The sequence below is a fragment of the Coturnix japonica genome, chromosome Z (assembly GCF_054131305.1).
Source record: "Coturnix japonica strain WE chromosome Z, WE-NBRP24, whole genome shotgun sequence".
Taxonomy (NCBI): domain Eukaryota; kingdom Metazoa; phylum Chordata; class Aves; order Galliformes; family Phasianidae; genus Coturnix; species Coturnix japonica.
This window is the reverse complement of record NC_140702.1, coordinates 3,568,950-3,596,444: the sequence shown is the minus strand read 5'-3', so window position 1 is coordinate 3,596,444 and position 27,495 is coordinate 3,568,950. Positions and strand designations below refer to the sequence as shown.

Here is a 27,495-nt window from a genome sequence, read left to right as displayed (position 1 = left end):
TGATGTCTTGTCTTCAGCTGCTTGGCACGTGGGTGTTCCCTGACCTTCATATTCACACTGGTGAATCATGAGACTTCTCCTATTTCCCTGGGAAGTAATGCCCTCTTTTTTACTATGATGGAGCTCCTTCCCATCTAAGAAGGGAAAGTATCAAGTCAGATCTCCACGAGTCCTTCCATCTCTGCACTGAGCATAGGCAGCCTTCAGATCTATGCTTAATTCACCCGCTTCCCTAGAATTAATGGAACTGTGCTTACTGGAACATATGCTGAAGCTTAAGCACAGTGCAGTGTTTTCAACATGGAGGAATGGCTACAGAACATGCATAAATTCTGGCTGACCTATGACAGCTTAAAGCACTGTGGAAAACTGTTAACAAGCCCGTTTGGATATCATCTTGAATAAATGACGTTATCCCCAAGTATGGGAAGGAACAGCTGAGCACAGGGGAGGTACACAAAGTGCCAGAGCAAATTCTCACACTGTCAGGTGCAAAGAAAACTCAGATTTCACCCTAAAACACAGTTCACAACAAGGCTACAAAATCCTGGCTGAGAATTTCTCTGTTAGAGTTGAAGCTCAAGACTCTACACCAACCAACAATATTTTGTGCAGCAAGACCTCAGGAGTTCACAAGAAACCCAAAACAAACTTCCATTTCAACTTGATAAATGAACTCAGGACATAATAACAAAGAGTGCTGATCTGGGCAAGTAAAAGAGCATAAAGAAAAGAGAGCAGTGCAAAAGCTATCAAGCAAAAGCTCAGACTCGCATCCCTTGGAAGTGAAATTAAAGGCTCTCATTCATTTCCAGACAAGTCAGAAAGGAAAACACCATTACATGCCATACCTTGAACCACATGACATCCACGTTGGGCCTGGACAGCTCACACTCAAATGTGACCTTGTCCTTCTGAGTGACGCTAATGTCTGCCAATGGTTTGCTGATTTTCACAGGCAATTCTGAGAAGGAGAAAGAAGGATGTGGATTTCGTTGGGAATGAGGTCTCTAGGAGCATCTGGCATAAGGAATAATGAAAGGCAGTGCCTACTCTCTATGCTTACTAGAACTTGTCATTAACAACAAAAAAACCTATTGTTTTGAGCACATTATCATTACTTGTGCTAGGGACAATAATGTTACAACAATCCTCTTGATATATCAGGGATACTCTGGTGGCAATGGCCCAGTGCAAAACATTCCTATATGCATTATTGACATAATTGCCAATAGAATATTGGCATAACTGCCAATAGAAGTGATAAGTGCACATTTTGGGACACAGAGCAGAATTTTGTGACAACTCTCAGTCCGGAATATGTTGATGAAGAACATGTCCTAACAGTGCATGCCAGTGATTTGACAAACCCTGCTCTATATGACACAGTTCGTCTTCAATTTTTGGGATCTTTGATTCCCAGTTGGCTCTTAGGAAAAAGAAAAAAAAAAAAAAAGCCACCCAAACAACCTAGTCCTCCCTCATCTCACCCTTCTCATCCAGCTGCTGCCTCACAGAAGGGGTAAAATAAAAACTCTCCTGTACTAGCAGAGAGATTTGCAACGGAGTAACTTAAGTAAGGATGGGAGACTGAAGGTGCTGGGGAAGACATCCAGGCTTTAGCTACAGGGCATGCATGCAGAATCACAAAACAAAGGCCAGTCAGAGAAATCAGAGCTTCATGAGAATTAATGGGGTTGTTTCTACATGCCCACCCTATCTGCCAGTGTAAAACCTTCCAGTGAAAAAAAGGAAAGCTACATATAGGTGGGGAGAATTGTTGGTGAAATTATTTGTGATATTTCTGCTAAGAATATGCCCAAAATCCTGGAGCAAGACTTCAAGTTAAGCAACTCAGTCTGTGTAAGTAGACTTACAGAAAGGAACCATAAAGCTTATGGAAGGGAACTGTCAAGCTAATCCACAGCTAAAACAGAGTAGAGACGAATTGCAGGAGCTTGTTTACTTTGCACAAGTGTGAGCTTTAACCACTGCTGAGCTCCTAGTACAAAAGTCTGAACCAATGCAACAAACCAACCCATCCATGCTGTACGAAAGAATGTACTGACACCACCAGAACACAAAATTCTATGGCTGAAAATACGCGCAAAAATCATCCAGCCCTTCTCCATTGCTCCAGGACATGCTCAGCTCTTTGTGCCCCAGATATTTCACTAACCTTTCCTGAAACCCACAGTGAAGGCTTCAAAGCCCCTCCAAATGACTAATCCAGTCATCCAACCATTAACTGCTTTTTTGTTGTATAACTCAAAACCAGCTATCATGTTATGTATGAGCACCTTCAAAGAGCCAACAGAGTCAATGATTTTATTGGAAGCATCAGATTTTATGACCCGCAGGAAGTGATCACCATAACTGACACTCACATCTCCTGCCTGTAGAGGAGATCCTCCTTGCATCTACAAAGAAGCAAGAAGAAAAGAGGCAAAGAAGGGGTAAAAAAAAATCCCATCTCACATTTGGGATGCTTAATTCCAGCCTTGAAGGCTGATTTCCTCGCTTAACTGCTGTGCTCTTCAGAAGCAGTTGTTCCACAGTTATTTAGAGAGAAAGACAAGTTTTGTACTTGGTTGTTAACACAAAGAACAGCATAAACACACAAATGAACTCAGCTTTGCAGTGTTGTAATGGCTGATGAGGGAAGCCAAGGATCCTTCCACACTGTCAGCCTTCATTTCCAGAGACATACCTTTGGGGGTGATGGTAATGCTGCTCTTGTCATCTCTGGACTCACAGAAGTACTCTCCCTCATCCTCAGTCCAGATCCCTGTTATTGTCAGGGTTCTTCTGACCCCTTCCTCATCAATTTGGAAACGTTTGCTGGGTTTGATCTCAACTGCATTCCTGCACCACACCACCTTCCCTTTGGCATGGCTCACTTCCTCTTCCTCTAAGCCACATAAACAGCTGCTTAGTGCTCCCAAAGCGAATGCTCACCAGTTGATTCCAACTTGAAGGTCATCTTCTGGCCAGCAGCCTCACAGATGTATTCTCCAGCACCTTTCTTCTCCAGCTGCTCCACAACCAGACGCCATGTTTTGCCCACAGATTCCATTCTGAACTTTCTGGAGGAGGCAAGCAGTCTTCCATCCTTGAACCATTTTACTCCAGTTGGATCCTGTGCTACTTCACAGCTGAGGGAGGCACTTGCTGCCAGGGCAGCACTCACCTCTTTCTGCACCTGCTCCTGGTTTATAAACACAGGTTTTGGCTCTGAGGGAAGAAAAGAAAAAGTATTGACTGAGGGACTGACATGTGAGCATCTTGCAGGTCTTTATATACAGGTTGGAACAGGTTTAGGTTACCACTTGTGCCCAAACTAATAGCCTTCACCAGAGAATATCAGCTCTTCTGTTGAAACTAAGTGTCAAATCTAGGCAAGAAAGAACCTAGGAACTGAAGGAACCAAAAGGGTCCTTGAACACCATTCCCATGGTTGCATGTCACTATGCAAACATATTGAACCCAAAAGAACATCTGTCCTGCAGGCAACCAAAGCCTGAGTTCCTTTTACTTAAGACCCACTGTGAAACATCAAAACACATAAACATGTGATAGTCAAACCACTGGCTGCCTTTTCATGACCCAGAACAGTACTCCTGGCTTCCTGAACAGACTACTCATGGCCTCTACCATTGCCACAACTGTGACTGTCAAAGGCACAAAGGAAATATGCTCACCAAAGCAGTCCTTTGTTCTTTGTGTGTGATTTGCAGATATCTGTTTTACTTGGAGCTCTGGGAATAGTCAGCTCTACCAGGTCTCTTACTGTGAGTAGCAGACTCACCTATCCAGATTTAGTCTGACTCAGCCTTGAACTTCTTGCTCCAGGTGATCAGTTTCCCTCCTTGTACCACTTCACCTACGTCTTCACCTGGGCCACCTCGCAGCTCAGCGTGGCATTTTGAGTCAGTACAGCCTTCACCTCCTTTTGTACCTTGTCCTTGTTTATAAACACATCTTCTTCCTCTGCAGGGACATCACAACAGTCACACTGTTTTGCTGTAGTCTGCTGCAGAGCTTACTCCAGTTCCCCGTTTTCACTATACTTGCCCTTCACAGGGAGCATCGTGATGCCTCATTAAGGCAGGAAAACACTTTCCCCTCTATTTTGCCTTGGGAAATGATAGGCATATCATATCATATCACATCATATCATATCATATCATATCATATCATATCATATCATATCATATCATATCATATCACAAAGCTAAACATTTCGCTATCTGATAGCAGATTTGGACATGAGATTTAGAACACCTGCATGCACTGTTGAACCTCCTCCCTTCTCTTTTTTTCTTCTGATGTCTCTCTACATTTCGAGTAAATCAGAAGGGAACGGCCCTCTAGAACAGGTTGCCCAAGGAGACTGTGGATGCTCCATCCCTGCAGGCATTCAAGGCCAGGCTAGATGTGGTTCTGGGCAGCCTGGGCTGCTGCTTGGCAACCCTGCACAGAGGAAGGAGGGGGCTGGAACTGGATGAGCACTGTGGGCCTTTGCAACCCAGACCATTTATTAGTCTGATTATTGGCATTTTCAACCTCATTTTGTCCTTCAAATTTTGTAACCAGATCTCTTCAAACACCTCCCCTTTTCTCACTCCTTGCATGCTAAGATTCCAAGCATTTTCTCACCTCTGACTTTCACTTGGAATGTTGCTTTGTCATCTTTTGTTTCACAGCTGTAGCTCCCTTGGTCTTTCAGGGTCACATTTTTGACCATGAGCTTGCAGTGCATCCCCTTGGAGATGATGCTTGTCCTCTGGTCCTGCTTCACCTCTGTTTCATCTTTCTGCTATACGACAGCTCCGCTTGCAGCTGACACCTCACACACCAGCTCCAGGTCTTCAGAAGGACTGACTGATATTTCTGGAGTCGTTTTGGGCTTGTTGACAACATTAATGGCTTCATCTGAAGAAAAAAAGAGAAAGTGGTTTACATCCTGACTCAGGCTTATTCAGCACAGCATGAAAATACAGTTAGAACTGATTGGAATGTCTCTGCTCATTACATTTGGGTGATGCAGCCAGCTGAATTTCACAGATATTGAATTTCAATGACAATTTCTTGTGTTATTTTACCTTCCAGCTCTACCCTGAACAGGAACATGCCAGTGACAAGCATTACTCCTCCAGGCTTGACCTGACAGTGCTTTCCTTGCACTATGAGCTAATGGCTGTGCTTACAGCACCTCAGGGAGACACCTCAGAGATCACAACGTCCTTCGGGTACAGCAGGAGACACTCAACTCTCCAAATGTGGAGTTTAATTTGTCAAAAGAGGAGACAGGATTCCCATGCTAAGAACTTAGGACCATTTCAGTCAGAGGTTTAAAGATGATGTAAGTGCTGAGGCAATTCATGAACTACAAGAATGAAGCCCAGATGTCAGGGCTCAAGTCATGTCTCCAGCCCCATCTGGAGATAAGGCTGTCCTGATTTCATAACAACACAGTTACATTATTTCCTCGTACTATGGATTTGCACAGGGACAACAGTAAGGTCAGAATTGCTTCAATAGAGATATGCAATCTTTGTCCTAAATACTGGAAACCCACAGGGTTGGACATATAAAATGAATTAAGTCTGAAGTGCTTTGCATGGATTGCAATCCCATGTTTGCCTCACAAACTTACCTGAGACTTTCCAACCAAAAATCAGAGTGTCATCTCCAATTTTGCAGATGCATGTTCCCTTGTCTTCTTTCGTTACAGCTGAAGCCACAAGCTTACGCACTTTCCCTTTATCTTCCATTGTGAATTTCTTACTGGTCATGATTTCTTTGCCATTTTTGTACCACTTCACCATGACATTGCAAACAAATCGAGCCTAATAGATGGAGTCAACTAGGACTGAAAAGAAAAACACAATTCCTTTATGGAAATTAATTGGAGCTCAAAAGTTAGATGATGAAACTGGCCCCTATTAACACACAGTGGAATAATTGACTTCAAAGATTCAAAATCTCACCACTTTCTTAGCCAAAAGTTTAAGCCTAAGGCCACGGTCCTATTTTACTGCGGGTAATGGAGTTTGCTTTCCAACTTCTTGTTAACATATCATTTCAAAACAGCACACACAACTGAGTTGGGTCTGTTGAGACAGCGCAGTCAGAGCTGCTAAAATCAAAGTCTGGATTATGCATGCATTTGTTCTGCAGTTCCAAGAACACACATGTATAATACAAATTCAACAACGTTCTACACAACGCCTGTCTTTTAGGAGCTCGAGAGCCAGCTGATGGACACTGGGATGCCTGAGATCCTGTCAATACATTTAACTCCATACTATCATACAGTCAAATTTCATTCATTTTTTCAGGAACTGTCTCTTATCATTGTAGTCCCCTCACCACTGCTGGATGTGAGCCCAGCCACACAAATGCAGCTGCTGGTTTTCAGTGCAGATACTGAAGTAAGGAGGAACAGCCTCCAGACTGGACCAGCTGAGCGTGGCCCTACCAGGATTTGCTCCAAAGGTCTTATTACCAGTAGGGCTTCCTGCTGAAATACATGGGGGTCCTCCTTTGATTCCAACCCCAACCCACCCCACCATGCCCCCTGATAACATCCATCAGGGCCACATCTCCACAGTTCCTGAACACCTCCAGGGATCCCACCACCTCCCTGGGCAGCCTGTGCCAGTTAATTCTGTGGGCAGACCTGCCAGTATGAAATATTATGCTAACATGACAAAGAGAGAGAAGAAAAGCAAAATTAAGACTAGCTGACAAGCCTTGGCAGGAAGTTCTGCTCTCCATCAATTTAGTCCCGTTATTCAGTTCTGTTTGGAGCTGTCTCCATGCCTCTCTGGAGTTTTTTCTTTGAGAAGAAGCAATTAAGTAAGCTCTCCAATGCCAAACTGCATACACTACTCTAGGGCTTTGTTGTTTCTCCATGGATCAACAAGGGTGACAAGCCAGAAGAATATGATGAAGAGCCTCATGCATACTCAGTGTGAAAAAAAAAGGCAATTGTTGCTGGGAAGAAGGTGCATTTGCATTTGTGTCATCTGCAGAGGGTACTGCAGAAATGGAAAGTCTTCCACTGGAGCAAACAAAGGGCTCTCATTTATTGCAATCAAGGCCCAGCGTGTGGATCTCAGAGATCAGACCTACACCCTGCAGCAAAACAGACTTTCCCTGCGTGGGAAAGTTCAGTTTCTCTCTACATCTGTGTCAGAAAAAGCCCAGCATGGAATGACAGCTAAGTAAACATCCCTGTGACTCTTCACAGGTCTCTTCTACATTTGGGATCACTGCTACAAAAAGAGCTGTTGACATCATCTCTCGTGGCCACCCTGAGAGAAGAGCAGGAAGGCTGGGATGCTCTTTTTCCTATCTTTCCCTTGACTTCCTCTATATCTTAGGGATGAATCACAGGACAGAACACAGAAATCAAATGGCTCTACAAAGCAGATTGGCCAGTTCAAGTCAAAACAGCCACTGAAAACACCCCAGATGCTGTCTGACAACAGCTGGACTGTCGGGGAGTCAGGTGAATGCAGTCTGCTGGCCCTGGGCAGGAAGAGGACAGCCCAGACTGTCACATACCTTTCACTGAAAGCTGATAGAGCATTTTATCCCCCTCACAGATGCACTGACAACTTCCAGCATCATCCATTGAGACGCTGTGAATTTTCAGGGTGTGCTTCTTCCCCACAATGTGCAGTTCATATTTTTCACTGGCCTTGAGCTCCTTCCCATCCTTCATCCACTCCACAGTAGCGCCTGTGTCTGAAAGCTCAGCCTGCAGTTTGGCTTCCTCACGCAGCCGAGCGGAGATCTTTCCTACATCTTTGCTCTTATTGGTAAATCTCACTGCAGCACCTGTCAGGAGCAAAGGCCTCGTTAGTTCAATTGATATCAGGCTAACGTGGTCAATGTTTGCTGCAACATCTCTGAAAAAGTATCACCTTCTGTTCCTGCACTCAGCATTGTGTCAGTGCTGAGCAATTCAAGATATTTCATTTGGTCTTCTTGCCGGATTTACTAAGTAAAAATCAACCAAACATCTCCTTCTACTGATTAAGAATGCTCTAAACATGCTTCTGCAGAGGTTTCCACCCAATGACAAACAGGTCCTCCCATCATGAATGTTTATTTGTTCTATTTGGTCATGCAACGCTGATTGATAGAGATATTATTGGAATGATTGCTCCCCTACTTCTAAATTATTCCAGTGCAATCAGAAAGGCTGTCTGAACCTGGAGCTGAAAGTACTGCTCTATGGTGATGCAGTGGTAAACCTGCTGACTGAATGCACTGGCCAAGAGCTGTGAACTGCAGACATTCATCAGCTGGCATGAAGCAATCTGGTTCAGATACCAAGCAGCTGGGTAGATTGGCTTACCCTACACTCAGTGCTATCATGTTTAGGTCATTACCAGGACTCACGTCAGTCCATGGGATGCAATTTCAGGTATTTGGTACAGTCAGTGAATGCCTGCAGCCCCAGTTCTAATCATCAGATCACAGCAACTATGCCTTGACTGGAAGAGGAAAGGAGAAGGATCAAAGCAAATACCTCTCACTCTCATCTTGCTGCTGACATCAACATTTTTGGCAACAAATTTCACTTCTGCTCCATCATTGTTCTTGGTGACGTTCTTTATCATTAGGCTGTGAGTAGTTTGGGTTCTCTTGATGATGCAGGACTTGCTTTCCTGTAAGACTTTACCACTGAGGTACCAAGTGCCGCAACACGTTGTTGTAAGGTCAATAGTAAACATGGCATCCCCTCCAGGTACAGCTTCACCAGTTGTTAGGGGGGATTTCACAGCCAGGACTGCTTCTGAGGAAGAACAACATGTATGTCTTAATGCTCTTTAGATGCAAGTCTGGTATCTCATTTAGAGATGGAAGATTAAATCATAGGGACATTTCTACTTCTCCCTTTGCATGAGTGCTGGAAGAAGCACTTCTATGCTTCAAATCTGTTACAGAAAGTTCTGCCTCTTGCACATGTGAGATATCAAAAGATAAGGATATCCATGTCTCTGTCACAGAAACATAACTCGTATCACTTTATTGGTAGCTGGAGGTTGACAGGAGATAGGAGAACTAGGAATAAGGGAAAGCCTTTGGTGTGTTAATGCACTGCTATCCTTAAAGTCAAAGGAAACATCTTTAGGGAACCAACACAGCTGCTCAGCACACACTGACCCATTTCCATTGAGGTTTTTGTGCTTACCAAGGTGCACGCTCCCTGGGAATTCCAGAGACGGGCTCTGTCCATGCGCATTGACTGCAGACACTCGGAACTGATCATCAGCCTCTTCAGACAGATTGCTCACCGTGAACTCTGGGACGGGGACATGAGACTCGTGGCACCTCACCCACGTGAAGCCAGTTAGTTCCTTACGTTCCACAACGTAGCCATTGATTGGAATGGGGTGGTGCATCTTGGGAGGGGACCATGCCAGCGTCACTGAGGTTTCTGTTTTATTTTTCTCCACGGGGTCAGCTGGGGGCTGGGTGGGAGGTTTTCTGGGAGCTGAACAGAAATAAATACAGAAATATTAGCATAAGGTCATTTAGGCTAAAAAAGACCTTCAAGATCAGCAGACTCAACTTTCAGCATGACCTACTGAGTCCCACCATTAACTACTGTGCTACCTGAGGACATACATGACAAGCTTATTCCTGCAGGTATTTGCATAGTGAATATATTCACCCTCTGGTTGCTTTGGAACATTTTAGAGGTTAAAATTCCATCAGACTTTTTCACTGTGTGCAGCCACTGATACAGGCAGGAGGCTGGGAATTACCTGATGGGCTCTAGTTACAGACTACTGACACAGTAAAGGATTGATTTCGTTTCATTTTGGCCATCAAAAAGTTTGGAGTCTGGTTTAAGTCATCCATCTAGACTCCAATTATAATCATATGGAGAACAGCGCATTTAGGAGAACTCATCTCATCTTAATAAACCTGAATGAAATCACAGAATCATAGGATCACGGGAGGGCTTGGGTTGGAAGAAACCTTCAAGATCATTAAGTTCTAAACACCCTGCCATGGGCTGGCTGCCCACTAACCAGCTCAGGCTGCCCATCACCCATCCAACCTCGCCTTCAACACCAAGGACAGGCATCCACAGCTTCTCTGGGCAGCCTGAAATGGAAGCAATGAGCCACATGTTGAAGATACTCAAACATTCATGACTGTAGAGAGAGCCAAATACTCCATACATATTGCCTGCCTGGTCAATGGTATTAAAATGCCAACAACAGACTCATCCAGCTCATTGAAAATGGTGTGAACAAGGCGTACAGGATTCTTCCAGCAGCGAGTTAGATCTGCAAAGTGTAAAAATAGGAAATCTCAATGCAATGCAATTTTCCCTCATAACATAAATAGACACATAACTGTTTTGGGGTGCACTGTTACCAGCCTGTCAGTTGCTGTTGGTCAGTGCTAGATGCCAAAGGTCCCACTAACACAGCATGAAGCCGAAAGCTAGACGCTGGAATCAGATCTCCTGACCTTACCATCAGAAATTGAGATGTCATATTTTGCTCAGAGGTGCCTGCTTGTAGGAGGGACAGCTTCCGAGCTGTTTCTGCTCCAGGAACCAGCTCCAGCTTCAGAATTTAAACAGCAGTCAGAAATTAAACTGAGCTTTGTCACCTCCATCAAACAGAAGGAGTGGTTGGGTGGTACAGCTTTCCAAATAACTTAGAAACTGGCACAACAATCTGATGCCTACCTTTTCTTTTTGAACTTGTTAATACATAGAGCTTAATAGCATCAGAATGCCCCAAGCACTTCAGATAACACGACAGCTGTAAACCCTTCTTTCAGGATTCCTTTGTTTAACCACTGAGTAACTGTAATTCAGTGGTGCTGGTGGGAGAAGGGAAGTCCTAATCTTCCCAGATGGTGAATAGAGTTGATGTTCACATGCAGACTGGTGCTGCAGCACAGCCAGAAACCACTCATTTGGGAAACACAGCACCAAGAAAATAATGGGAATAGCTTCATAAAATCAGGCAGCTTCACCCAAATTTCATGTCAGGTCCATTATTCTTCCTATTTTCAGGAAGAAAGGTTTTCCCTTTTTCTTGTAGTTTTATTTTCTTTTCCTTTCATGCAAGCAGCTTTGTAGCTTAAAAAATTGTTTTCTAATCACCTCCTGGTGTGGACAAATCACACAGGTTTGACTCCATGTTTTACATAGCTAGCATTTTATATTTGTTCCAGTATGGAACTGAACAGCCATAGAATGGCCTGGGTTGAAAAGGATCTCAAAGATCATCCAGTTCCAACCCCCTGCTATGTGCAGGGTCGCCAACCACCAGACCAGGCTGCCCAGAGCCACAATCCAGCCTTTCCTCATAGGAGAGCTGCTCCAACCCTCTGATCATCACAGTGGCCCCTCCTCTGGACCCACCCCAACAGCACCACAAACTTATTGTCCACAGAAAGCATATAACCCTCATTCAATTGCCCTTCCACTCAGCTTAGAGCACTACTAAAACCAGCATCTTCACCTTAGCTCATCACACTGCTGCAGTTCCTTTTACAAGGATTTCACTGGCAAAAATGAAATCAAAGCCGTCACAAGGGATTTAGCACAGTTACGTGTTACTGGCTACGAGAGCTGTCAGCACAGTCACCTGTCAGGCTTTGCTGCTGTTCTCTTTATGTAGAGGCACAACAAGGTTCAGACACCTCACAGTGCAATTCTCACTTGGACTGAAAAGAAAAAGGAGGCTTGAAAAGCAGCGTGTGGAAAACAAAGAAACAAGAATTAGAACAACAGTGGGGCCATGGCACTTGTAGGAATTGTTCTGCCTTTAACAGCAGAGCTTTTCAAGAAGTATGAGAGCATTGCAAACCAGACCAGTTTGGACAGATTGACAACTGCAAGTAGTGGGTTCCAAAATTCCAGACATGAAATCAAAGCTGGAAAAACTCTTCACATTTTCATCTCTCAATTTTTCATACATTGTGCATTACAGTGCAAACAAGTCTTCACATACAACTTGGAAGCTAAAGACAAGTCTGACAAAACAGACTGCACAAAAATGATGGATAATGAACAGAGCAAATTGCTCTTTCAAAAACTTAGTCATAGAAAGAGATCTCTGAAGCTGCTGTTCTGTAGAGCCCCAAAGCAGTCGCTTGAGGCAGTTCAGGATTAGCCAGAGACAAACCAGCCAGCTGTGTGAACTGAGACCAATTGCACTTTTCTAGTCTGTGGCCACTGACAGCTTCTGAGAGCTACCAAGCAATGCAACCTAGCAGAATTCAGAAGGGAAACCAAGAGAGCCCACCTGAGCTCCACTGCCTTGAAATGCTCTGTGCAGAGGGAAGGGAAAGAGGGGAAAACAAACACCGCTCTACATCCCTCTGAGCCAATAGACGCTTTGCCCTGGATTAGCTCTGGTGCTGCATAAGCTGGGCTTCCACAGCATGTGTTCAGGCGGTAATCAAGGCCTCCCTGGAAGAACACAAAAAAAGACAGAGAAACGTTTGATTTAACAGAGTTTATGTCTTCTGGTCATAACACTTCAGAAGCCTCAGAGGCTTCTTCTCCTGTGTATGTTTTCATTCATTAGATATTTTTTTCATTCAGTGTGACCTCACTAAGCAAATATTGTCTAAGACCATGAGTATCACATAAATGTGCAGATCTCAAGCTGCTCACTTATCTAGTACCCTTGGCATGATGCTTTATTTTCCTCAGCTTACCATCTAGATTGTGTCTGTTGAAGGTGCAACAACAGCCTGTTGGTCTCGATTACCTGTGAGAGGCTCTAACTTTGGCCAGGAAAAATCATTTGAGGATAAGTAATTCTCTTGGAATCAGTAAGGTAGTCTTCCCATTCTTTCTTACCGGCACCCATCTTACATGTTAATAAAGGCTTCTGGAAATCAGTTTTATAATCAAGAAACAATTCAGTTCAAGCATATGCAATCACAGGATCCGTACGTCAACTGCAAAAGTCATTTTATTCTATCCACAATCTCATCCTACATACAATTCCTTAGAAGGTTCCTTAGGCACACCAACCCCATGCTCCTATCACAGAATCTTTGAAAAGACAGGTGATATACCTACAAGATTATCTACAGCTTAGACTATGAAAACAGGGAGTCTAGCTAGAGAAAATAATCTACCTGTGCTTCTGAGCAATCTGTTAACCACTCTCACACAGTTCAGGCCATTCCAAACAAGATGCAATGACACGTCAGCCACAGAAACAGCTTGATTTTAGGGTGTTTGTTTGGACAAGCCCCTGTTGCATACGGTGGTCAAACATGCATTACTTGGGGGCACATTGTATTTGATTTAACAGATCCTCTTACCTTTGGCTTTGCACAGAGTCCAAAGTCCATCAGCTTCAAATTGTCAATCAGCAGATTTTCCCGGTGGATGAGAAAGCAGTCAGGAATGATTTCCACCCAAGTGCCCAAGGAAACATATTTTCTCTTCTCTTATTTCCTGCTGTGGACAGTGGTTCCCAGTCTACTCAAAGCTCGCTCGCTCTCGCTGTCTCAGAGATCTTCACTGACTGCTGGCAAGTTCCCATCTTCCAATATCCCAGGTGGGAAATACTAGCTTGTATCTGTTGGAAAGGACCTGGGGACTAGGAGGACAAGTGGTGAGAGACCACAGGCTGAATGCAAGCCAGCAGTGTGCTCTGACAGAAAAGAAGTACAACAAGATCATCAGCTGCATTAAAAAGCAGCACAACCAGACCAGGACAAGTCAGTCCTGCTTCAACACTCACTGGACCACATCTACAATACTGTATCTGGTTTTTGGCCAGGAAGGATAACAACCTGAAACAAACTCTGTGGATGACCTCCAGCCTGTGCAGGGGGCTGAAGCTCCCACTCAGAGAAGAGAAGCTGGGGAGAATGATTTTTGTTCAGAGTGCCTTCCAGTAGCCTTAGATAGAGGGATTTCATAAGATGCCTAGGAAAATGCTCGTGCTGTAATGATTTGCTTTACTGAGAGATATCAGCAGCTTACAAAATGCAAAGCTATAACCTATTGGTGAGGAAATATTCAAGCCTTCCAGTACCTAACCTGTGCTTCAAGTCTTCAGTGACAGAATTGACAGAGTGACAGAGTAATGCATCTCACCCCACACCCTCTGTATAGCCACCATTTGTTTAAAGGATACTCTTCCTTGAGGCACAAAAAAATAAAAACACATTCATTATTATTTATGGAAGACTGACTGCAGTTCAGGCTCACTGGTTTGAGGTCTCTGGGCATAACCCTGACTGTGAACAGAAGCAATTGCTGAAAGAATCTGTCAAAAAAAGACTGGAGCTTCCTCTTCCAAAAGGTGGTCCTTAGAAACAATGTCATCAAACAGCTCCCATCCAGGACAATACTGTCATAAGAAAGCTAAGGTTATCTGAAAATGCATTTAGAGAATATGAGAGAGAGAAGTAACAATGACAGCACAGAAAGCACGGAACAGCACCGACAGGGCTCTCTCCTGTTCCCCATGCTCAATAAGAGAATATGTATCAGAATATATAAAATTTTCTACTTAATTCTCAAACCAATGAATCTTGAACCCAGTCTCCACTGAGATATATAGGAATCATTTCTTTTCAGCCTTATTGTTATATTATTGTCTACTGCTAAAGATAAAAACAGTCAACTGAAGTGTGGCAGAAATTATTTCTTACCTCTAAGACTATAAATATTTCTTTGATGTCTCTCTTACATGATCCAATGGGCAGACACGTTGATGACTTCAGTTCTTCATGGCATCAATTTCTGTTTTAGCATGAGGCAAGTCATCCTTAAGAGACCATAAAAGCAAGCGACGAAATCGCTAACTACTGTGACATACCAGGTACCACATCTGACTGCTGTGGAACAGAACAAGCACATATGGGACAGTACACAATTCAACATCAACTCAGCAATGACTGACATCACTCCCATAGAAATTCTGAAACAGAGCTGTGAAAAATGAAAAGTAAAACATTCAGCATTTTCATTGGCATTTTGGTAAAGTTGCTGTAATAAAGTAACAATAATGTAATGTAATAATGTAATAACTTCCTCCATTTTACAGCCAGAGAATACTGCCCTCTGAACAAGGAGGAACAAGATTTGTGGTGCTCTGTTAAACTTTTTCCAGCTCTACAGCATCTTTCAAAAGGCAATGGGACCAGTAGGCTGCATTCCTATGTACCATCCCACCTGCCCCTGTGTTCTAGAGAAGTCCACAATTCCAACAGAAGATATTATCATATTTAAATGCCTTTTGGCTTACCCCTAAAGTAACTTTCTACATGATTTTTACTGCAACATTTTCACCAGTAAGAAGATGCCGCCCGAGTTTTACCTTTGCAAAACCACCTATAATTCAAAACACAGATGCTTAAAGTTGAGCGTGAATTCTTCTCTAATATAATACAACAAGTACAGCAGAGTACCTAGCATTGGGTGTAATGTTTTAATTAGAGGAAGAGGTAATCAGCACCATCAATTTCCAACTGGTTTCAAAAATCCAATTTCAAGTTTATACTAATGAAACCTGACTTAGAGAACTGACAAGAGCTGTTAATCTATTCTCAGATTAATTCTAGAGCGGTGAGACAGACTGTTAGGCGTGCTGTTTCTGTACAAAGATGACACTTACCCGTTCCAACTGTTTCATGGAATTCCTAGTACTGGAGAATTTCCTCGTAGTCACTGACAGACATCCTGAATGTGCAAGAACTGAAGATCCTCCAAGCACGTGCAATGAGGAAGTGCCAGCAGTGTTCACATCCTACTTAGGACATATTCTTAGAGGCAGAAGGGACACTCGTGGCAGATCCAGCAATGCTCATCTTCTCACCAACGTGCATCCCCCTCTCACCCAGCAACAACAAAACACAGTGCATGAAGCTGGCTTCACTTAGGTTAACAATATGGAACATCCCTCAGGGCTTTGTGCCACAGAGCAGTAGCAGGGCTGGACTACAGCTTTAGGAAGCAGTGGAAGCCTTTCCCTGTATGGTTACAGTGTCCCTGCACGCACCCCACAGCCAGAGCGTTGCAAGCTGAGCTGCCTTGATGTTTCTTGCACTCATCCCAATCTCTGCGAATGAAAACTCAGAATTCAGTCAAGGTGTTGATTGAGCACGAGCGTGCCTTTATTCAATGGGACAAAGGAGGGGGTGTGAGGTCTGGTGGAAAGAAGGGACTCATCCTCTTTTGTCATCATGAGAGTGGCTCAGAGATCGTGATGTTGCCCGGATCCTCTGTCTCTTGGCCTGATTCTATGCCCCCCTCCGAGATGCTCGGCTTCTCCTCTGTGACGCTGACCTGAGCCTGCATGGTGGTGTCGCTTTCGGGGCACTCGGGCTGTGCTTGGGCTGGGCTGTCCTTGAAAGGCTCTGGGTCACAATCCAGGTTGGTGCATGTAGTGTCTGGCAGGCTCAGGTCAGCAGCTTCAGGAGGGATGGGATGAATGAGAGCTTGGACGACGATGATGTTCTTCTCTCCATCGCTGATTACATATGGAAGGCTGTCAGTTGAACTGTAGCATCCTGTGCTTCCTAACAGCTCCACATTGATGGAAGCACAGGATGCGCCATCATCAAATGCCCTGCAGCTTCGAGGTAGACAAGGGCTCGAGTCACCTAGGAAGGAGTAGATGCACAGGGGTTAGTGTCATACGTTCACAAGATCACAGAATCACAGAATGACCCGGGTTGAATGGGACCTCAAGGATCTTGTAGTTCCAACCCCCCTGCCTAGCAGGGCCACCAAACATACACATTTACTAGATCAGGTTGCCCAGGGCCCTAGTCCAACCTGTGTTGCTGACAAGCAGTGTTTTGAAAGCTGGGTTTGCACCCTTACCTGCCAGGACCAAGACTTCTGCTTCAGAGGGCTCCCTGGCACTGCTCTGCAGTTGGTGTTCAGCCTGAGGGGATGATCTGTGTAGGCAGAAGCACGAACACCAACTGCCAGCTGCTGACTCTGCCCTCTTACTGGGAGAACTTGGTCTGGAGAGAGAAAACAGAGCATGCTGTCAGTCGTGGTGCAGGGTGAGGGAAGAGCTGCACTGAGCCCTTGCCAATTGTTGCCCGTTCGTGGCAATGCCTGCTTTCTGCTGAAACATAGCTTAGAAACGCGCTGTGTTTCAAACAGCAGAGGATGCTTCCATTCCTACAGCTCTGCCTTCAAGTCCTGCTGGCTACATTCCTCTCAATGATGTCAATCAAGATGCAGAGCATGTGAGTAAAGGCTACACAGCCAGACAGGACAGGAGCTGGCAGGCTCATATATATATAATGGACAAAAATTAAACCAGTAAAACCCACCCAACCAATGAAGATAGGGGCTGGAAAGGGAAGTCCTCTTTACCTTTTAGATGGAAAATCAATGACTGTGTGGAAGGTCCCCGGTATAGCTTCGGGGCCTTCTTCCACTTCAATCTCGCTGCTCCATGTCGCAGTGGGAGAGCTGCTCTGGCCTTTCCTCTGAGCCTGTGCCTCCTGCAGCGTGAGCAGCTTTGTAGCAGGAGGCACAGACTTGGGTCCGGCCAGAGAAATGTGCCCTGCAAGGGAAAACCACAGGTAAGCCGGAGGATCAGAAAGCAGCAGCACAGCCATCCCAGTACTGCATTTCCTTCACACTTGCTCATCCTGTCTCCTCGACAGCAAAGCATTTTCAGGGGTCTTGGAGAAGGTCTGTATTGGATCAAGGTGTCAGATCAACATCAAGCTAATGGAGGAAGAAGCTCACCCTCTCCCACGGCTGATGTGGATTTGGAGCTGAAGAGGACATCTGCGTGGGTTATGATGAACTCCACCACAGCTGCCTGTTTCTGCAGCTCCACACAGGCAGCTTCATTGCTGGCGCAGGCAGAAGGGCTCCGCTGGGATCTGAAAAAAAGGCAGATCTTACAAGTCATTTCCCCAAGATCATTTCCCCAAGTCTGAGCTTTTGCAGAGAAAAACTGTCAAGTTGGGCTCTGGAGACTTCCGCAGTGGGCAAACAGCGATGCAACTGACGAAATTCTCCTGGATGATCAGGGACACAGCAGTCCCAGCTAAACAAGTGAGTAGAAACTGTCATCCAGAAATTGTGCCCCTGGGGTTTGGGGAGAGCAGAACTAAGCATCGTGTTGAAACGGAAAAAGAAGTTTACCTTAAGAGGTTTGGAGCCCACACAATCACTAAATTCTTAGCGTCCATGTTTGTCACGGAGCAGTTCCCTGCCAGATTCGCCAGGTGCCTCATTAGGTACTCGAGGGTGCTGGAAAACAAGAGAGGCAGATGTTCAGCACCAAAAAGCAAGCCATAATTCAGTGCACAAAACAAACATAACTTCATGCTGGTTGTTGTCATTGCTACCATCCCTGAATATTAAGTAGATAAAACGTTCCCAGTGCCACCACGCTGCAGCACCAAGCCCTGCAAAGCACAGCCGCAGCCATCGGCTGCACCAACCGTGCCCCAGTGCCAAGGAACTGACCCAATCAATTGACCCAATGCAGCCTTCAGCCGCTGCAGCGTGCACAGGCATGATGTTGCAGGTGTGAGACAACACCTGGAATCGCATCATCGCCCTCTGAAAGGCAGCAGGGCTGAGCTCAGCAGATCGAGCGCAGCACTGACCTGTAGTGAGGAGCGGGCAGCTGCTGAATGGCATCCTGCATTCTCTGCACGCGCTCCTCCTCTGCAGCAGCAGCAGCGTCCTGGAAAAAGGCAGGAAGGGATTCAGACACCAGTCAGACTGGAGAGCTGCCAAAGGTTTGGGAACCATGGGGACAGCGCGCTGGTGGTCAGCACCGAGGCAGACTCGATGCCTTCCAAGAGGCATCAGGGGAACACAGCAGCACGCAGCCTGTGCCATCAAGGCCAAGCAGTGCAAGCTCTGGGGGGCTTTACAGCCTGATTGCACAGTGCAGCTCCTTGCAGCAGGCATTCGTCTCCAAGTCCACCTTGCTATAAACCCCATTCTACCAATAGCTGGGGAACAGCAAAGGAAAGGGAAATCTCACAACCATTGCGAATAGCTTAAATAAGCACCTCCTGGCACCACAAGTGCCATCAGTGAGAGGCAGGATGTGGCAAAGACATGCCTCATGGGGCTAACAGAAAGAAGACCCCAGAGCTGGGGAACTGCTGCAACCACTAGCCAAGACGCCGAGGGAACAGGTACGTGTCATTTCCAAGACATTGCCCTGTGCTTACCAAGAACTTGTCATACAGCTCCTCGGTCAGCAGCGGGTTCGGGAGCTCCCTGAAATACATCTTGCACAGGGAGCTCACGCTGTGAATTTCTTGGACGCTGAGCTCGGGAACTTGCTCCGTATCGAATTCATGGCTGCAGAGAAGGACACAGAATTGGGCAGAGGGCTTTGAGAAAGACGAAAACAAGTCCACAGCCACACAAATAACAGTCAAGAAAAGGAAGGGGTTCCTCTGAACTCCCGCAGCATTGCACGGACCCCTACTGACAGCTGTGTCAGTCGCAGCACTCTTACCGTAGTCGCTGGATCCTGGACGCCACGCCGGACAGGCGGTATATCCCCTGCACTACGCCATGCTGCTCTATGAATTCAGAGCAGCTCTGCAGGACCTGGGGGACTAAAGAACAAGAGCCAGCAGTTAGCTCAGCTTCTTACTCAAGTCCTGGTTCAGGCCGTGCTCTTCTCACATCCCATCCTCTAAGCCCAGCCAGGCTACGGCTTGCTTCCTCCTTAGAGGAGAAAGCTGGCAGAGACAGCTGTGAGGAAACTGCACAGAGATGTGTTCTTGGCTTTCCAGAAATGCCACAACCTATCAACAGCCTGGAGAAAGTAATTCTGGCAAAGCCACAGACACTGCAAGTCCCATCACAGCTCCCTCAAAAATCTAAAGAGCAGAAGAGCTAGGAAAAGGATGCAGGATGCTCTCTGTGGCCAGAAGGCTTCCTGCATTTTCAGGCTGAAACAACTGCTGGATATGATCTCCCTTTCACCTTTACATGCCCAACGGAGGAAGATCTCAGGAATGGGCTGTTCCTTACCATCACGGCCAGAGTGCAGAAGGTGCTCCCCCAGGTCACACCCAAACACCCCTTCCTTCTTTGGCTCCGGCTCCGTCGCTCTCCTGGGACGGGCCGTCACCAAGGAGCGAAGGAAGGGGATGAGCTTGCCCCGTCTCCTTGGCACTGCACAACAAAACAAAGAAACCAGTTCATTTCAGGCTTGGCTCAGTTGGACGAGGCCAAACATAATGCATTCGACAAAGCATGTAACAATGGGAAGAGCATTCCCAACAAGGACACGCAAGAACAGATTTTCCCTATCCCTGGAGGTGCCCAAGGAGCTTAATGCAGTACTCTTGAAAAGCTTGCTGAACTTGGGCATTATCTAACCCCCTTAAAGCCACATTCTGACCCCATTTGACTAATCCACATTATCAAATGTAACATATGTACCTGGCTTTGGCAAGGAATTGATGAGGGACTCGGGAACTTTTCCCCTGATGAGTTCCATGCACTCACCAGGGAAAAGTCCAACCTGTAACAAGAACAAAAAGGCAGGTGGGCATTAGACCAAACACAGAGCCAAAGGGAAGGTCCTCTGACACCGACACAGGCCAACCGTTTGCGTCCAGAAGACATCCTGTGCAGGCAGAGCAGCTCTGATCAGAGATTCACAACTCTATTGAAATTGCACACTTTAGTCGGAAACGTGTGCCTACCTCAAAGCCACGCTTGCCTCTCCAAAAGGGGCTCAGCTCCTTTGGTGGCATGTCAATAATGCACACCAGATCTCCGACCTGCAAGAGAATGAAACGTCAATCCCACATTCAGCAAATCTGGTAGGAAAACACATCTCAAACGACTGCCTTCTTCTATGCATGACAACAAGGAACGCCTGGAACTGCTTACCTCAAGGGAGAGCTCACCCGGCCCCTGGGCGACGTGGCTCTTGATAACATGGGCCGCCGCAATCGCTGGAACGTTCAAAGATGACACAGCACGCTCCAGCTGCGGCTTCCGCATGTTATCAGCCTGCAAAACAGAGAACAGGCCATGGTCAGGAGCTGAGGACAAACCAGGAGGATTTAAAGGTGAGGAGCACATCTGCAGAGAAAGCTGCAGCAAATGCACTCCGTCCTTATCAGGAGCACTTCAGAAGGAGCTGCATGTCTCATCACAGTTTTTTCCCTTCCTGGCGTGCATTGCCAGGCCATGCAAAGATGCATCTCTCTCTACCCAGACTAATCAGCAATGGCACTGGCGCAGACAGCTGGCCAGGCCCTTTTTGGCCCATTCTTTCCTGCAGGAGAGTACATCTGCAGCTCCTTCTAATGGCTCAACACAGGGAACATAGATCAGACAGAGCTTCATACTGTACCTCCGTCGCCGCCACCTCAGGCTCACAGCTGATCCCACTGCACGCAGCACCCATCACAGCAAGTGTGAAGACTCTGGAACAGAGCAGAAACACACTTCTGTTTTCTCTATTCACACAGCACAGGATGGACAGACTTCTTCAGAGCTACCCGCGCATACCCTGCAGCAAAACCATGCGGGGGGACAAAACATGGCACGTACCTGGCAGTGAGATCACCTCAAGCTATCTGCAGCAGTTCCTTGTCGCTTTGCTCAGATGGAATGAGAGCAAAAGCTGCACCGAGGCAGTGGGCGGAGGGTGAGGAGAGGAGAGAGAAAGAGCAGGTCAGTGAGCAGGGCTAAGACAGTCATGGAATAACACACACAGCACAACCATCCCATCCACTTGCTGCAAGACATGCTGAGTCTCAGGCTACGTGATGCCTGTCCGCCCAGCAACTTTACAATGCTTCCACTACTGAGCAAAGACAATTTAAGAAGCACGGGACAGGTGCCAACTTTACTGATACCCCCTTTGGAACGTGTGTACCAGGGGAAAATTACGTCTGATGGTCAAGAGTAAGCAATATGGTGCTGTGAGCTCCGACAGCCAGCAGTTCTCAACACCTCACTGCCCACCCATCCATCCCACGCCAGCTCAACTTACCTACAAGCTGCTGCACACGACGGTGTGAAAAAAAAGGCACTAACGGCACTAACTAAAAGCACTAACTAACTAAAGGCACTAACTAACTATTGGCACTAACTAACTAACGGCACTAACTAACGGCACTAACTAACGGCACTAACTAACTAAAGGCACTAACTAACTAAAGGCACTAACTAACGACACTAAAGGCACTAAAGGCACAAGAACCACAACGCAACCAACCACTCCGACCACTAGCTCACCCACAAAGGAACACAGAACGCACCGCTCCTCCCCTCATTCCAGCCGCTTATGACATCACCAACGGCCAACAGCCTGGTCCACCATGACCCCCCACAAGGCGGGGAGCCAAGACCACGTGGTCACATCTGATTCCAACACGGCACCACAACATTCCAGGACTCAGTGTGGGCTTGGAATTCTATCCTGGTGTGGCAGCGCAATGGGAGGTGTTAGGGCACAGCTGAAGAGCTGACAGACAACGGACGTTTCCAAAGGAGGGTGCCAGATTAACTCTCAGCATTCTCTTGCACGGCTCTTAGGAATGCTTCAAACCCATTTTCACTGCCTAGCTCATTTCTAGAAAGTCCAGTTGAGAAATGCTCACTTTGTCTGGGGAACACCTCTATGCATCATGAATTAAAAATAAAATAAAATGGGCACGCGACCCTATGAAACTTACCTCTCTGCTTTTGTTGTCAGCCAGACACCTCAGATGAGCATGACGTGTCCCTGCTCCTGAATGAAGATCCACCCAAGTCTGTGTTCCTCTCTGCTCCATCTCTGGCTCTAAAAGAAACACAGACAGAGATGATTACAAGATCCTTTGTGCAGACGAAAGACAAGGGTGCACACGAATTCTGTTTAGCAAGAAATACTACTGTCCCAATGGACTGCTGTGGTAGTACTTGAATCCTCATTTGGGGCTGGAGCTCAACAGGTCAACACATCAGAAATAACACAAAGTGCATCTGGAAGACGTGTCTCAAAGCCCAGAAAATCCAACACGGGAGGGGGCTGGACAGTGGACCACAAGTGTCCATTTCCATTGCAGCTCCCTGTAGAGAACAGCACCAATCAGCAGGCGTGAATCAATTCATTCACAAGCTGCACAATGACTCTGTTCTTTACGTGATAAAGAAACACACAGAGATTCCTGACCAAAAAGTTGGGAGTTAAGAACGACCAAAGAGGTTCCTGTTCCTACGCCTCATCCTCTCACCCCAACTCCTGGGTGATGCCCACAGGCTTCAAGTCAGCTCTCAAATCCATTGAACTCCAGTCACAGAACTCCATCAAAAAGGATGTCACACATGTGACACTTACATACATTTTGCATCAGAAACAGTGACGCCAGCAGGAGCAGAGAGGTGACTGTCCCCCTGTACTCAGCACTGGTGAGGCCACAACTAGAATTCTGTGTCCAGTTTGTGGCCCCTCACTGTAAAAAAGATACTGAGGCACTGGAACTTGTTCAAAGAAGGGCAACAAAGCTGGTGAGGGGTCTGGAGCACAATGTGGCCATATGAGGAGAGGCTGCAGGAGATGGGAATGTCCAGCCTGGAGAAGAGATGGCTCAGGGGAGACCTCATTGCTCTCTATAACTTCCTGAAGGGAGGTTGCAGTGAGCTGGGGGTCGGCCTCTTCTCTCGTGTCATTACTGATAGAACTAGAGGGAATGGTTTCAAGCTGCGGCAGGAGAGGTTCAGGCTGGACATTAGGAAATATTACTTCTCAGAAAGGGTGGCCAGGCACTGGAATGGACTGCCCAGGGAGGTGGTGGAGTCACCCACGCTGGGGGTGTTCAAGGAACTACTGGATGTTGTGTTGAAGGATGTGTTTAGTGGGAGCTAGTGGTAATAGGAGAACGGTTGGACTGGATGTTCTTTAGGTCTTTCCCAGCTCTGGTGATTCTATGATTCTGTGATTCATACGCTAAGAAGCAAGGAGAGTTTCTTTTGTTAACTCTTTCAATAGAGAGAATAGTTGATATCCGCTTCTCCGGACAACAGAAACACGGTACCAGCTTTCTAAGCCAACCCACCTACAGCAGACAGACAACGCATATGTAAAGGAGCACGCACATCCCCTCCGGCATAACTTGAGACGACAACCCACCTTCAGATCTCTGTGCATTTCCCTTGTTTTACACCCATGAAGCCTCGGTGCAGCTCCATGGGTGTCACACAAGGCCTGCAGGGCCTTCCTCCACAAAGCCCATTTGCAGGCCTTGCTCCGTGAGGATTGCCACCGGCCCTCCTGAGCAAAAACAAGCACTAAGAACGAGAGCAAAGCACACTGGATTCGCCCTGGCCTGGCCCAAGCCCCAGTCCTACCAGACAGACCCTGGGATGAAAACTACTCCACAAACACCAGATGGACACCAGCAAACAAGAAGTACATCTGATACAGTCCCAAGCAAGCACCAAGCCTCCCCAGGAAGCTCTTTGCCATCTGCTTCGTCATCACCTTTCCTTCCCTCCACACCTCAATCCCAAAGTCGTTTCCACACCTGCCAGCACGTGTTACCTCCCACCTGCTCATCGCACAGAGCTTCAACAGCACCAAATTTGCTTCCAGGGCCCTCCTTCAACTCACTGTGCTAACACTCATGATTCAAATTACACAGAAATCCTAGCAGAAGTTCTCAGTGAGAACTGCACCTAACATCCCTCCTTCTACAAGCAAACAGGCCCAACACGTGGTCATAACAATGCCTGCATAAAAAGAAGCAGAGATGGCACGGCAGGACAGACGTACTCGGTGTGCACGTCTGAAGCCATTTGGAACCTAGTCGCTCTTGCTGCATGACCCCTGACTTCTGTTAAAAGCTGAACGGTCCCCAGAGCTCCTGTTTCCATCAGCTGCCACCATCCAAAGCAGCCAGCTTTCTTACAGTCACCTGGCCCAAACATCCCTTTTGCTCTACACTTGATTCCTGCAAGAGGAGGGAGGCTGGCACGCAGACCATCCTTCCAACACCCCATCCCTGCAGCAAGGGATCACAGCGCTGGCACAGCTGAAACAAAAAGGGTGTGCGAGTTTCCTGTTAGCACTCAGTGTAAACAAATCTACCACTGAGCAACACCGTGAGCCCCCACTCACCTCAGCACAGGTCAACCTGTAACCCCCGCCTTCCCCTATCCATGTGCACATGCACACCCGTGTGCCACCCTGCCTGCTTTGCACACCCCCATGTACACACCGCATCGTGTGCCCTCCTTTGCATTCACAGACATGTGCAAACCATCCCTGGGAACACCTACGTGCCTACACCTTCCACAAACACCCCTTTGTGTGCACCTGTGTGCAACCCAACTCCTTAGCACACGCACACGTTTGTGCCACCCTGTCCACGCACTCACCATGTGCCCTCCAGCACCCAAAGATTGCAGAGATGCTCCAGATTGAGCCAGAGATGGAATATCACAGTGCTGGGACATGATTGATCACTAAGGAAAACACTTAGAAGCATATTCAATCTGCAGAAGCTGTAATTACTGGGCACAGTCAGCTTTCCTATGGCTCAGCTGGAGTAGGAGGGTGCTCTCACACATCTGCTCAGGGGCTTCAGCTGAGACACTTGCACAATGCTGGGATCATTCTGATGGAAACTATGTCTTCAGATACCATGGTTAAATCCATCCAAAATGATCAAGCGGAGCCTTAGCTCTTGAGCAGCACTTCTTCCCCACCCTTCACTACTCCAAGCAGCTCCAACAAACTTCTCAGAAGAAATCCAGGCCAGCACAGACCTGGCAGACCAGAACCAAGTGCAGCTGGTGGGACGGCAGTGCCCACTCCTTGCTTCCACCCTGCTCCAGCAGGTTAAGGAGTCTGAGCCTCACTGGCCTTTGACAGCTTAAGACTTTCGGCACCTCATGCCAACATTTCTCACTAAGATACACCTCAGGCATTGAATTCTCTTCTCACTACCTCCTCCCAGTCCTTCCCTAGGAACAGAAACCATTCAGATTCTACAGCAAACTACAGCATCTGCACTGCAAGAGCACACTGAACCACCTGCAACAATGAAACATGGTTTTGGAGAGTGGGTTTGAAAACACACCTTTAGACAGCTGTCTCCCTGTAGCCAAAAGGAAACCAAGCAGCAAAAGAAGAGTCCAGCCTGAAACATGCCCATGCTACTAGCCCAGGTTTTTCACAGTCAATGCAGAATCCATCCTGTTCTTGAGGTAACAAATGACCAGTGGGTCTCCCCTTGCTCCACCCCTTCTCCTTCAAAGCCAGAAAAAGAAAGAAAAAACAAGCAGAAGAAACCCAGACGTACCTTTCCACATACAGAGCAGAAAGTGGAACAGCAGTTGTCTCCTTCCTGAGACATGGTGGGGAGCATCCCAGAGGAAGCCCAAGTTCTTTGCTTCTCTCCAGAGGGACTTCAAGCACTCTTGGAAAGAGCTGCTTTGGTTCTTTCTTCAACTGCTTCCATCACCAGAATCTCCTTAGGAAAAGGAACACTAAAGAAAGAATCAGCAAATGAAAAAGAATGAGCAATAACCACTTTCCCAGTTTTCTTCTGACATGCAATTTAGACTCTCAACTCTGGCAAGGTCTTCAAATCAGCTGGTTACAAGAACTGTCACCAAATATATCCAGCTTCTGTACAGCTGCCGTTATTTCTGTCAGTGAGTGTAATCACAGAATCATAGAATCTTCCACTGGAGCAAACAAAGGGCTCTCATTTATTGCAATCAAGGCCCAGCGTGTGGATCTCAGAGATCAGACCTACACCCTGCAGCAAAACAGACTTTCCCTGCGTGGGAAAGTTCAGTTTCTCTCTACATCTGTGTAAGAAAAAGGCCACCATGGAATGACAGCTAAGTAAACATCCCTGTGACTCTTCACAGGTCTCTTCTACATTTGGGATCACTGCTACAAAAAGAGCTGTTGACATCATCTCTCGTGGCCACCCTGAGAGAAGAGCAGGAAGGCTGGGATGCTCTTTTTCCTATCTTTCCCTTGATTTCCTCTATATCTTAGGGATGAATTACAGGACAGAACACAGAAATCAAATGGCTCTACAAAGCATATTGGCCAGTTCAAGTCAAAACAGCCACTGAAAACACCCCAGATGCTGTCTGACAACAGCTGGACTGTCGGGGAGTCAGGTGAATGCAGTCTGCTGGCCCTGGGCAGGAAGAGGACAGCCCAGACTGTCACATACCTTTCACTGAAAGCTGATAGAGCATTTTATCCCCCTCACAGATGCACTGACAACTTACAGCATCATCCATTGAGACGCTGTGAATTTTCAGGGTGTGTTTCTTCCCCACAATTTGCAGTTCATAATTTTCACTGGCCTTGAGCTCCTTCCCATCCTTCATCCACTCCACAGTAGCGCCTGTGTCTGAAAGCTCAGCCTGCAGTTTGGCTTCCTCACACAGCCGAGCGGAGATCTTTTCTACATCTTTGCTCTTATTGGTAAATCTCACTGCAGCACCTGTCAGGAGCAAAGGCCTCGTTAGTTCAA

The 27,495-nt window shown here is 46.6% G+C and overlaps 3 protein-coding genes across 3 annotated transcripts in view; all 3 read right to left on the bottom strand.

Annotated features, from left to right (window-relative positions):
• The window catches only part of LOC107306151 (rho GTPase-activating protein 32-like), a 38,790-nt gene extending 17,784 nt beyond the window's left edge, over nucleotides 1–21,006 (bottom strand). The window contains exons 1-6 of the mRNA XM_085530613.1: nucleotides 20,888–21,006; nucleotides 20,698–20,775; nucleotides 20,432–20,513; nucleotides 20,018–20,161; nucleotides 19,494–19,596; nucleotides 19,201–19,333 (exon numbers count right to left, since the gene is read on the bottom strand). Of these exons, the coding sequence (XP_085386739.1) occupies nucleotides 19,201–19,333; nucleotides 19,494–19,596; nucleotides 20,018–20,161; nucleotides 20,432–20,513; nucleotides 20,698–20,775; nucleotides 20,888–21,001 (654 nt within the window). The 5' untranslated portion in view covers nucleotides 21,002–21,006. The remainder of the gene's footprint in view (nucleotides 1–19,200; nucleotides 19,334–19,493; nucleotides 19,597–20,017; nucleotides 20,162–20,431; nucleotides 20,514–20,697; nucleotides 20,776–20,887) is intronic.
• LOC146753545 (obscurin-like) lies at nucleotides 4,661–11,837 on the bottom strand. Its single transcript, XM_085530625.1, has 2 exons — nucleotides 9,215–11,837; nucleotides 4,661–4,935 (listed from the first exon to the last, which is right to left on the bottom strand). The coding sequence occupies exons 1-2, from the start codon at nucleotides 9,423–9,425 to the stop codon at nucleotides 4,820–4,822; spliced, it is 327 nt and encodes a 108-aa protein (XP_085386751.1). The 5' UTR covers nucleotides 9,426–11,837; the 3' UTR covers nucleotides 4,661–4,819.
• Nucleotides 14,009–19,013, bottom strand: LOC146753544 (rho GTPase-activating protein 32-like). Its single transcript, XM_085529244.1, has 8 exons — nucleotides 19,008–19,013; nucleotides 18,622–18,701; nucleotides 18,152–18,259; nucleotides 17,747–17,886; nucleotides 17,366–17,558; nucleotides 16,859–17,004; nucleotides 15,648–16,635; nucleotides 14,009–14,798 (listed from the first exon to the last, which is right to left on the bottom strand). The coding sequence occupies exons 1-7, from the start codon at nucleotides 19,011–19,013 to the stop codon at nucleotides 16,214–16,216; spliced, it is 1,095 nt and encodes a 364-aa protein (XP_085385370.1). The 3' UTR covers nucleotides 14,009–14,798; nucleotides 15,648–16,213.
• Nucleotides 21,007–27,495: the final 6,489 nt, after the last annotated feature.

Excerpts from the sequence above, each read along its gene's own strand:
- LOC146753544 (XM_085529244.1), bottom strand. Across the intron at positions 17,887-18,151 it reads TGGGCTCCAAACCTCTTAAG|ATCCCAGCGGAGCCCTTCTG; the intron begins GTAAACTTCTTT and ends CCTTTTTTTCAG. Across the intron at positions 17,005-17,365 it reads ATTGATTTTCCATCTAAAAG|ACCAAGTTCTCCCAGTAAGA; the intron begins GTAAAGAGGACT and ends TTCTCTCTCCAG.
- LOC146753545 (XM_085530625.1), bottom strand. The coding sequence starts at position 9,425 with ATGCACCACCCCATTCCAATCAATGGCTACGTTGTGGAACGTAAGGAA. Across the intron at positions 4,936-9,214 it reads CCCAGGGAGCGTGCACCTTG|ATGAAGCCATTAATGTTGTC; the intron begins GTAAGCACAAAA and ends TTTTTTCTTCAG.